Raw genomic sequence first — 12451 nt, forward strand, 5'->3', positions numbered from 1 at the left:
ATTGATTGCTTAAATGCCAATATTGCAATTCACGACAATGTCAGGGTTATTACAGTAACCCCTGAGGAGAGGAGGAAGCTAGCTTTCATTCTCTGGTCATTAGAATAAAGCAGGAGCTATCATCATTGCTGGTTTCCCCGAGTAGAAGGGAAACCTGAGGCACAAGCTGTAAGAAATTTCTCATGAAAGGTGACCACCGAGGCGGCTCCCATGGAGCTCCCATAATCTCTTCCCTCTTTGTGGGGAAGACATGGAGTTAGTTATTCAGGCCACATGGAAGTCCCAGTCCCCGAAGCCAGAAGCAGAAAGACAAGCCCTCTGGGGTATGCTATCATTTGGGACTCCTGAATATTTTCAATTGGCCTGGTCACCTAAGAAGCTAGTTCCCCTCAACAAGGAAGTAAAAAATGGGATGAAGAATAGAAGTTGAAAATCAAGAATGCAAAAATGAGCTAGGTACCAGTTAGCAGCATGGTCTAGGCACAGAAGCTAACCTTGGGAGCTTAGGCTTGGGGCAATTACCAACTCTCCAATATGCCAGAGCTATACCCCTGGAGATGAATGTAAAGCTCCAGTCCTGCTCAGACGTGGAAAGTCTGATTTTTCCATTCTTAAGACCAACAGAAAAACCAGGAGTTTCTCCATGCACCCTTCTACCCTTCCTGAGCACAACCTACCTATCTATACCTGATGGGACTTCCCTGACTACTTTAAACCAACCCTGGTGCTTATTCCATGGATCTGAAGAACACTTTGTATCTCATCCCACTTAGCTTCAAAAAGTTTATTTCATGGTTCATCTTATATCTCCTTTCCAATCAGAGGAATGTCTCTTCTATAGCCATATCACCCAAAGCCATCCCATTCCTGCACTCAGTGGATACACGGCTTCCACAAGCATCTTCACTTAAGCGCTACGCCCCCATTCTTTCTCAACTATGCACTGGATGAAAACTCCATCTACACGTTACTGCAGAGAGGGTTTCTTGGATCCTATTGCCTCCGTAGCACCTTTGGACTCTGTCCTTCCCTGGATCCTGCTTTATTTTCTTCACAAAGCCCTCATTCACATCTAAATTCTTCTCATGGTCTCATTCAGTTCCCCACTGGCCTTCCCTTTGCTTCGCTAGAATGAAAGTTCTGTACAGCATCACCACAAGAACAGTACCTAACACATGGTGTGTTTGCATCAATGTTTCCTCCAGTGGTGCTGTTTTGTCAGATGAACTCATCCCTCTAAATCCCTTCCTTCTATAAGGGGATACTGATCACATGCCAATTAACCCACTTTCTGCAGATCATTCTGGACCCAGACATAGCCCACAGCATATGACTAAGCCATAGGTGACCAAGAACAGAAAATCGGAGTGGTCAGAACTGTCTCTCCCCTTCTGGCAAATCAAGCAGTGGCTGTTTGCTGAGCATTTTGACATCATGTACTTTAGTCTGCAGTTTTCACAACTCTGAGATGCCTCCAGCACAATGCTCTATTGGCTCACAATGCTCATGTACAATTAATTTGAACACACACACACTAGCTGAAATACAGTGGGGAGGTCCAGTGAATTAGCACACCAAACAATCCTGAGGACCTGGAATACTCCTTGCTAAGGAAAGGTGGCCCTGAAATTGAAAATGATAGGATTTTCCTAGCTGAAAATGGAGCAGGCCCAAAGCCATCTGAAGGTTAGAGGCACCAGGGAGAAAGAGCCGTGTCCTGACTGTCCTTCCTGACTATTAACCCATTTCTCATGAATTAGCAAAACAATAAATTCAAGGGAAGCCAATGTAGGGAAGACATTAAAACCTAAGGTTGTTAACAGGACAAGCAGAGAGAGTAGAATGGATTGCTATCTGTGCTACTATTCCTGGGACAGAACAGGAGAAGCCTGCTATCTCCAGGGATGTTCCCAAGCCATCCCTGAAGTGTGCTCTGAGCTCTAGACAGTGGGCCATGGTCCTGCAACATGTCCTCAGCAAATGCACTTGCCTATCTGTATTACGTGTTAGGAAGGACTGAAAACATGTCAGGCCTGGGGAGATGGCTTAGTGGATCTGCGTTTGATTCCTGGTACCCACATTCAACAGAAAAGGCTGGGTGTAGCGGTGCATGCCCAAAATTCTAGTGTGAGGGAGGTGGAGACAGGATCCCCAGAGACTCACTGGTCTGCCAGTCTAGCTGAATCAGTGAGCTCCAGGAGCAGTGAGAGACCCTAACTCAAAAGAGAAAGTAGAGAGTGAGAAATACACCTGACGTTGGCCTCTGGCACACATGCACATGTATGTGTGCACACATACATATACATACACACACACACACACACACACATACACACCAAATACACACATTCAATATACACAGACACAAACAAAACAAAATTTCTTATAATAGAAAACAATGTAGGCAATATTCCTCGTTCTTCATGGTATTTAAGAACCATCATGATAAAATCAACAGGTAAGAAAGATAGTGTCCCTGTGGAGTCATGGGCTAGATTTTCACCACAATCCTATGAAGTTAGAGTAGTTCTCATTCTGTCTCCTTACAGATGAGGTAATTAAAATGCATTGTCCAACAACTGGCCTGAGGCCATGCAACTAGCAGATGGCAGGGCCAGGCTCTGGCCCCAGAGCCACACGAGGATCAGGAATGATGTGCATCCCACCTCCCATGATGCCCTGTGGCAGCACATAATCACCACTATTGTCCTGTTAAAACATAGAGATTGAAAGCTCTGCTCTTGAGAGGAAAAACAAAAAACAAAACAAAACAAACAAACAAACAAAAAAAAACCTGCTCTAAGCTCATGTTCTGATCAGAGATCTAGCTACTTCCATCTCTGATCAGAATTTCAGTCATCAAAAATAGCTAGGGCAAGTGACAGTGGCCTCTACTATTCAGTTAGGAAATCTTCACTCTGAGTAAAAAGTCATCATGTCAGGCAAAGGGGAAGGACATGGGTTCCACGTTCCTCACTCACCAGGATGACTTTCTCAATCTCCTTGGGTGCGCACCAATGAAACATTCCAGTAGAGTCATACTTTTTCACATTGGAGTCCATGTTGTCAATCTGATCATTGCCAGGAATTAACAAGGGGTCATGCCTGGGGAGAAAAGGCAGGAAAACCTAAGTGGAAAATGTGATAAATTATAAATGCAAAGGGTCTCCCGAGTTACATCTCAGAAGAGATGACAGACGCCGAGAAAGTGGTTGTCACCAATGGCCATCTTCTCTCCTGGCGGAGCACATCCCTTGAAAGGCCGCTGCCCAAACCACACACCCCTCTGGAAGGGCACTTGACTTTGTCAGGCAGTAATTCTCCCTTTGTCCTGCCCACTTTGTTAATGGGCTTCATGCCATTTTGTGGGTTCAGCTTCCCTTTTTATGACTATCTGGTTCCTTGTTTTCTCATTTTACCAGCTATCCAGTTTCCCCAGCACACACACACACACACACACACACACACACACACACACACACACACACACACACTCACACCCCAAAGGGTTGCTATTAGCATTGGCAATGAAGAGGAAGGAGTAGAAATAGAGCCTCATGCTGGCTGACTGGCATCAGGATGGAAAGCCAATTACTCGCTCTTTCTGACTACAACTTCTGACGTGATGCTCTTCGCAGTAAAAGCTTTAACAGGCTGCACTTTAAATATTTTAGCAATTTGCCCAATCAGATTTTGCTCTCCCCGGCTGAAGCCCTTTAAAGATTCAACAGCGTGTCACTTCAGAGCAGATTGACTACCAAATGCCCACATCTGGAATACATGATTTCAATACTAAACAACACCCTCTCTCCTCGCCTTGACAACTGTATTTGAGCTTAACTGTCCAAAGATGGGGCCCCACACCCCCACCTTCGTTTCCCAACACAGCATTTCTTGGATGAGAGCCTCAAGCTCTGATGCATCTTAATAAACTTGTTTCAAATTCTCAAGACGACATCCACTCCTTCTGGAAGGATAGCTGTATAGAGGCTGCCCCTCGAGTGAGTTGGTGGGGTCTAACTGACAACCTTAGGAATTACAGTGAAATCAGAAAGATCTACCATGCCCACAGTATAAGAAACAAGCCCTCCAGTTCAGGTTATAGTCATCGTCTGTGGCTTTGTCTCTGATATGGCCAGCATCAGAGTGTGTGGGAAGCCCTTGTTGGCATCTCCAACAACTAACCACATATAATTAAGATATTATCCCAGGCAGACCTATCCTGCAATGAAACTATCTTCCTTAAGCAAACTGTCAACCAAAGACAGAAACTAGAAATAGATTAAAGTTCCAAAATGGTATAGAGAAGTTATGTTACCTTTTAAAATGATCAACTTCAAACATTAAAGGATAATGTTTATTTACGATTTAATATTTCTCCCTGAGAAACGCCTCATGTTTCTCATCTCTATGCTCTGACTATAGAGAGTAGGGCAGCAATCTCTCTAATCTGGCCTAATGATGGAATTAAGCTTTTGGATATCTAGCATGCCCTGTCTATTATGCCTTCCACACACAGAGACGATAGGAAACTCGGTGCGTGTTTTTATTCTCGGCAATTTGCTTTGAGGCCACAGCAAATGACAAACACCATGTGATGCGATCCTGTGGAGTCATCTTCAAGGAGCATGCTAGATTACTGCAGGAACTGTTATATCTGATCTTGGAAGGCAGAGAACAACCCAGTTCCGAGTAGCATCTCGGTGGCCCCGGTGTTGAGAGGTCTTCAGGGGCTATAAACTACCAGGACACCTCTCACACATAAAGCTGTGTCCCAAAGTGCCAAAACAAGGGCCAATGAGATTGATCCCTGGGGAAAGGTGCTGGCTGTGCAAACCTTGACACTTAAATGTGATCCCTGGAAGCCATGTGAGATGTGTAGAGAGAACCAACTCCCTGTGGCTGTCCTCCAACTTCCACACACACTAGCATTTGTGTTCCCGCCTCATACACCACGGATAAGCCCATGCCCACCTCCACACGCATACAAAATAAATGAAGTAAAAAATTTTAAATGCTAAAAAAACGGGGGCAATTATTGATTTAAAAAAAAACCGATTTGAACTGGTCACAGAACATGGTGAAAGCATAATTTGATGGTTTGGGTTCAAAGAGGTGGTAAAGAGCTTGCTGTGTAAGCATAAGGGCCTAACTTCAGATTCGTAGCACCTGCAGAAATGTGGCATGTGACTCTATGCCCAGAAATGACAAGTGGGTTCAGGGAGCTAACTGGCAGCCAGCACAGCCTAGTTGGTGAAGTTCCCAGAGAGACTTGCATCAAAGATTAAAGTGGATAGCAATAAAGGAAGTCACATGACTTCAAGCTCTGCCTTCTATATGCACGCACATGGGTGACCACCCCCAACATCTGCATATATATTCATAGAACACACACACACACACACACACACACACACACACACACACACACACACACACACTTTAGTAACTGAGGGGTTTTCTTACTCACTTTGGTGAAATCTTTAATAGTCCTATAGATAGCCATCACCTGTCATAGGTAGGTGGACAAAAGCTACCATGAAGAAGAGGCTTGAGAATGCAAAGTCTATTGCCAGCCCTTGAAGAACATGTTTTGGGTTGCAAGAGAATCTTAACCTGCCCTAAAGATAGAGTCAAGTTCAAATTCTCTTGCCCTTATTTGTTGGTTGGAAAGAAGGTTCTGTCTTAGCTTCCAAATGCCTGGGACCTATTCCCAGTGCATTCAGGTCTTAAAATATAGCCAGGACTATATTCTCGTCTTCCCAGCCAAGCTGAAGATATAGCAGGTGGGCAAGAATTCACTTAAAAAAAATATGCCCTGGAAAAAAAAAAAAAATATGCCCTGGGAGAGAGGTTGATATGTCTTGGTTTGGAACATTTGGTTCCTTCTAGAGAGTATTATCTCTGGGTAAGAGTGGCCAGTAACCATCTTAGAAAAGAAGAAAGATGGATGGTCAACTGCCCATCATCAAGAGGAAAAAAAGTGACAGTGAATGTTAATTATAAACTAACTAAGGTTGGGGTTTAGGGAAAGCAGCTATAATATGACTCTGGGTTTCAAGGCATGATTTGTGCTCCACCATGCAGAATCATGCAGCAAGAGTCTCCAGGGAGCTTCATGTATACTCTGTCCTCCGAATAGATCTCTGAGTCTGGTCTGGAGGATTTAAATATACATCATCTAGGCTTTCCCCCAAAAGGGTCTGATCTGAGAAACTTGAAAAAAAAAATCTCCCTGAATACAGATATTTACTTTGTAGAGCAGACAGGGTATGTGGAGTTCCAACGTTGGTCTCTTTAATCAGTAGAGTTATCAATAAAAATGAGACCCCTAACTAATCTGAGCCAGGAAAGGAAGATGTAACAATGTCAAAGGAAGGTTCACATGTAAGGAAAGAGAAAATATAGGTCAAAGGTCAAGGTTCACGAGGGTGTGTGCTATAGCAAATTAGCATGCAAGGCAATGTGAAGGCATGGAGAAAGGACCTGTTTATTCCACATTGGTGTCGTGTCAGGGAAGTTTGGGGGGAAAATATTAAAGCAACAGTTGACGCTCTGAGCGAAGGATCATCGGAATACCTGGCAAGCTGTGAACGGTGGGAGTTTTAGTGGTGTTCCACCAGCAGCCACCAGAATCCATGGATTCTGGTCTAAGTAGCCACAAAATGGTACCCAAAAGTGATGGCTGGAGATATCTGGTATGCCATTGCTTAACTTAAGGCATAGAGGCCTCAGGGCAGGTGTAGGAGATGGTCTTAGAAGTGCACTGGTCCACCAACAGAGGATGAGCCAACTGACTCGGAGAATGCCATGACTCATGAGATTAGACAGACCCGGCACTGTGCTTCCCCAAAGGAAAGATGTTACATGAAATAGAATATTGAAAATGCGTTCTTTTGCAAGGTGCAAGAGCAAGGGTTATTAAGGGTGACTTACAAATGTTGGCAAGCCTAGATGACCTTCAGGTTTGAAGCAGTGGGTTCTCCTGGGGGAGAGAAGTAGCTTGAAGGATTTGGAAAGGATTGGGCACTGCTGAGCAATGAAAGGCTAGAAGGTAGTGAGTAGGTAAATAATGGATTTTGGAGTGCGGTCAGAAGCATTGGTGACCAATGGATTTACAGTTCCATTAAAGGCACGTTCACTAGATTCTGCTGTGAGGGGGTGGAGGTGCTTGGAGTGTCTCTCATCCCAGTGACAGGAGAATATGAGATAATTCTGGGCCAGACAGGCTGGGTTTCTTTACCATGTCAGTTCCTCTAGCAATTTCAAGTGTCTTTCATTGGCTTGTGTCCATGAGATTCCCTGGCACAGGTGGAAAGAGAACAGTGGGCTTCTCCAGGGATTTCTGCCTGTTGAATCAGGGACTCTACAGATTGTTCTTCTGGAAGAGCGCCCATGGATATGCCAGTGAGCACACCAACCAACATTGCTGTGGTCCAGGGAGATCAGCAGGAACCAGGCAGGCTGCTATGCATGCAAAGGAGGTACATGGGAAAGCTCTCTGAGCAAGGCATCCCAACATCTTCAGCTGGCAGGGTAGCGATGCTAGATATTGTAAAGGCCTTCAATGAGCTCTTTAAGACCGCATGGAGCTGATGACCAGCACTAAGTACTAGTCCCTTTCATGGAATGAAATTTCTTCAACCTACACAGCAATCTACACCTCTCCTAAGATGCTCCATAATTAATATAAGGCCCGTTTGTCACTTAGGATGTGTCAGAGCCTTTGTCTTATTTTTTTAAGGGACAGGAAGTGTATGTGACGGGTCACAGCTATAGTTGCTCTTTCATGTTGGGGGCTCAGATGTGCCATCTGCATGTTGAGATCCTCAGTACCCCAGAATATGACCACATTTTGACTTATGCTATTTATAAAAGTAAGGAAGACCACTGGGGTGGGTCCTAATTTGGCTTTTTTCCATATCAAGAGTGGAAATTTGGACTTGGCCATCGACAAGAACAAAAGCCACAGTGAAGTCATTGGAGAAGAAAAGAGATCAACAGGTTGGGAAGAGAGGCTAAAACAGTTCCTTCTCCAGGAACTCAGAAGGAATCAGCCCTTCTGAAGTCTTGACCTTGAACTTTTAGCCTCCAGTACTTTGAGAAAGGAACCTCCTGCTGCTAATTACATGGCTCTACTTGAGTGGTAATGCTGATTCCTGCACTGGAGTACAATACAGATGCCAGACTAACCCAGAGAAAAGAGGAAGTGTGCTCACTAGCTAGTCAGTCTGCTCGACTAACTAAAAGAATTATTTTCCTAATGGTGTTTAGGGATTGATAGCGATAAAGTCAGGAAACCACCTATTTCCTCAGAGGCAATTCATAGGGTGGGTAAGGACCTGAACCACAGACGCAAAAATGCATGTCTTCAAATCTTGGCTTGCCTCATACTTGCCAAGTTGCACCCTCCCTCAACTTCTCAATCTGTAAAATGGGGGAATTTTAGATACAAACATTATGCAATAGATTCAATCTAGGGAACATACAAGCAAAGCCATGTCACATACAGGGAACAACAACTCAGCAGACTGTCTTCAGCAAGTGTTTGCTGCTACCATTCCTATTATTCTTTACTGTTAGCTGAAAATCTGGTCCTGCTTTGGTGACTCTGATTATGGCCAAAGGAAGAAGGCAAAGTAGGAAAGGCCAACAATAAAAATATAAGACTACGTCTGTTGGCTCTCCTACTCCATGACAGAGTTCCCATAAATGTTATAATGTTATAAATGATAGCATGCTAAAATTTCCCCCCATTTTGTCATTTGCCCATCATACTAACACTCATAGGCATTTTCTGTTACGAACAACCCATGTGCATGGATGGGAAATAGTGGGGGGCAGGCAGCAGCATGGTGCTCCGTGAGCAGGCAGGAACAAGACTTTGAAAGACAAGGTCTGACTGACCGGAAGTCAGTCCTGCTGGGCTTCCCCTTTCCCATTGCAGGAGGCAGCTGAGTCTTGTTCCCTCTCCCCTGCAGCCCGAGCCACAATGCCCTAAGCTGTAAAGAGAGGGCAAACAACATCAAGGGGATGTATGAAGTGCACAGCTTGCATGAATACTCAGTAGAAAATTACCCCCGTGAGCCCTTGTCAAGACAATGTGCTAAGGAGTGGCTCAAAAATCAATTAAGGCTTGTGTGAGTCTTTGTCATGTGCCAAAGATCTGAAGGCTGGTTTAGGAATGCCCACTATTTATAACACAGCAGCCCCAGTGAGATAGGGTTTTTTTTTCCCCCTTCTCTTTGCTCCTTGTCTCTCAATTCCTACCTCCGATGTCCACAGCTAGAAATTAAGCATGCCTGACTTCAAGAGAAGAATAAAAGATCTTTGTTTGGAGGGTGTACAGAGCAAGGAATGCCACTTGCCATCAATTAATCTCAGGAAGTGAACTAAATGCCCTGCCACAGCAGAAACACAAAAAGCTTGCCTTCAAGACAAGAGCCTCAAGCTAAACCACAAATCCCTTTCCAAGCAAACCTGCTGTGAGGAAGTCGAATTATAGTTTAAAGAGTAGAATTCCCCTTACAGCCAAATACAGCAGATCCCAGTTTACTGTGTGGCTTTCAGTTCAGCACCGGGCTCCAGAAACTTACATTAAAACACAAGGCACCAACAAAGTCCTGAAATAAGGAAGCTGCTAGGCAGCTTCAGAATTTCACCCTTCTCCATGCTTAACTTTTAGGACCTAAGGTTTCATCACATGCTAAGGCCTTTTCTATCACCACAAACATCCCCCATAGATAAGAGGCTGACCCCATCCTGCAGTGGACTCCCAGAAATGGGCAGCTGGGTGAAATGTGAGCACAGTCCCTCCACAAGCAACAGAGCATCCATTGTGGAATTACAGAGTGTTCCTTAGACTTCATCTTTTGGCTCAAATGTTTGTCCTCAGCTTCAGCGACTCCTGTGATTCTTTCCCTATAGAAGTATGAGTTGTTCCCTCAGAGAAATTAATTTCTGTGTCTGTCTTATTACAATAAGAACCATTCAAAGAGCTCTGGTCTCTGACCATCACTAGACCTATCATGCAGTCTGGAATATATGCCCAGCAAGAGCCCATTTCTTTTGTTATCTTATGATGACTTGTTCTGGGCTTTTCACATGTAGACAGTGTATTTGAGTTAAGACAGAATGTATGCCACTAAGAAGGGCATCATGGTGGCAAGGAAGACTGTAAAGTATGTCTTCAAGCAATCAAGGCTGCCTGGAGTTTGCCTGGAGTCAGCTGCCCTAAGCATTCAGCAGGGAGGGATCAGGTGTAATGTCCTTAGTGGTCCAGAGAGATGTTAGTACTTAGGGCTCCAGTGTGAAACATGAATACACCTGAAAGGTGGGGCCTGTCACTTCAAGTTCCTCTCATTGCTCTGGTCCTAGTAAGAAGATGGTTCTGGCCTGATATGTCCCACTCCGGTTGCCTCTTAGCAATAATATTTGATAAATAATATTTTCCATTTTGTTGTGAGGATCCTGATGTGTATAGTCTGGTACCTGCCAGAATCCTCCTACTGTACACCCGCTCTCTTCATAGCCATCGCTGTCTCTAAGATGTGGCTTTCTAGAACTCAGCCACTGTTCTCCACCAGACAGTCAACCATGGAGCCATCTAAACAAAACTTTCACACCAGGCTATGGCCACCACCTCCCCACCCCCAAAAAAAATGGGACCCTCTTAGCTTCTCTAATTCTAACTGCATCAGTGTTTCCTATTGTCTCTTAACACAGTATCACTTATTAGGTGTCGTCCTCAGAGGAAAATGGAGGTTACCACTGTTATGCTGAGGAAATAGCTCAGGGCACGGACATGGTCCTTGGTTCTACACGATGCTTCTGAAGTGGAAGGACAGAATAATGACCTTCTGCTGAGCACAGACTTGTCCCAATTCCGGTGTCAAGTCCATTCAAACCTCGGGATCATGACACCCATGACGTTTTCCTTCTCTGGTTCCATGGGGGGCTGTCACATGCTGTTACTTTGTGCATTAGATGGATTTCCTTAGCTAACCTGGCCCTGCCGTCCTTCTTTTTCTGCCCAGTGGAAACACTGTGAGAGTGGCATTCTGTCTCCAACCCTGAGTGGGCTCCGGGCCGTTTTGCCATTTCTTATTATTAGAATCTGTCACACTGGCAGGGTCTGACGTGAGAAGTCCTAACAAAAGGTCCCCATGAAAGCTATGAGTCAAAAGAGAGGAGATGTGCCTTAACAAGCAGACGAGTTCATTCCACCTAATCATCAGCCAGTGCCCAAGAGAATCATCTGGTCCCTTACATCATTCTCCCTTCCCTTTCAGAAAACTGGGGTCTAATGCTTCCCGGATCTCATGACATGAAGCACTCTTCAAAGTGCTCCATGTCTCTGTTTGGGGCATCACCAATGAACTGTGCTAGCCTGGGTGAGAGCTATCTCTTTGTATGAACTATTTGCCTGACATGTCCCACATGAATCCTCATGTCTGTGCTTCTCTGCCTTATTCAGGTCTCAGAACTGATGTCAGAAGTACCATGTGACCTTCTTGGAATCACTGTCTAACTCAGGCCTGGTGTACTGTTCAACAGTACACTCAGAGTCCCTTGGTACTCAGAAAACTCCGACAGAGGCTGAGATCGGTAGGCTCCTCTGACACATCTCCATGTGTATGGTCACAGAAAGGCCCTGATGGGGACTCCATGACCACCCTTATACCATTACCAGTGATCCTCCCACACCCAACTTAGGGTACCACTTCCTCCAAAACCTGCAAGGATTTCCTGATGTCTGCAACAGGCAAGATCCTCCATGATTGGGAGGCTAGAATACACACACATTTTCAACTCGTGTGATGTGACACTATGGACCCATCACTGTGGCCATACTACGCCATGCACAGTGGTCTGAGCACAATCACTGTTTCCTCCATCTTTCTGGTGATGTGAGACTTTCATGTGACAGACTTCACCTCTCTATGCCCAAGCTCCTTCATCTGTCTTATGGGAGAGTTATACTTGCCCAGAAAGCTACAGTTATCAGTGAGTTTACATGCACAGCACTCTGGCAATGATGCCCGGGCAACCATGAACCTGAGGAGGTAGTAACACCTGTAGGGAATCTCCTATAAGTGATGGCAAATGGGACCTTCTTCACAAGTCAGCCTCAGCCATTCAGAGGGTCAGCAGTATTTCCATGTCCACAGCTGCTATAAACCCTTACTCTGTTGTATGGCATGGGCTTGCCTGTCTCCTTTTGAAAATGGGATTCCCCTCTACCACACCATACTTTAGATCCCTCAGAGATTTTTCACAACACTTTAAACACAGTGGGCCCTCCCGAAACATTTGTGGGATGAGAATTCATCTGGGAGGTAAACCGGCACCTGAGGCACTCACAGCCTTTCAGGGATCCATTGGAGAATGCCAATGGGAGCCCAGGTACAGATTCTCATCATCTGAGAAAGAAAGCACTTGAGAAAATAAC

At 44.9% G+C, this 12451-nt stretch overlaps 1 protein-coding gene across 26 annotated transcripts in view; it reads right to left on the reverse strand.

The window, feature by feature from the left end:
* Positions 1 to 12451, reverse strand: part of Kcnma1 (potassium calcium-activated channel subfamily M alpha 1) — a 710017-nt gene that overhangs the window by 78791 nt on the left and 618775 nt on the right. For all 26 annotated transcript variants that reach the window (XM_052733616.1, XM_052733594.1, XM_052733593.1 and 23 more), the window contains one exon: positions 2982 to 3105. In XM_052733616.1, the coding sequence (XP_052589576.1) occupies positions 2982 to 3105 (124 nt within the window). The remainder of the gene's footprint in view (positions 1 to 2981; positions 3106 to 12451) is intronic.

The sequence above is a fragment of the Peromyscus californicus genome, unplaced genomic scaffold, assembly GCF_007827085.1.
Source record: "Peromyscus californicus insignis strain IS unplaced genomic scaffold, ASM782708v3 Scaffold_12__1_contigs__length_115047231, whole genome shotgun sequence".
NCBI lineage: Eukaryota > Metazoa > Chordata > Mammalia > Rodentia > Cricetidae > Peromyscus > Peromyscus californicus.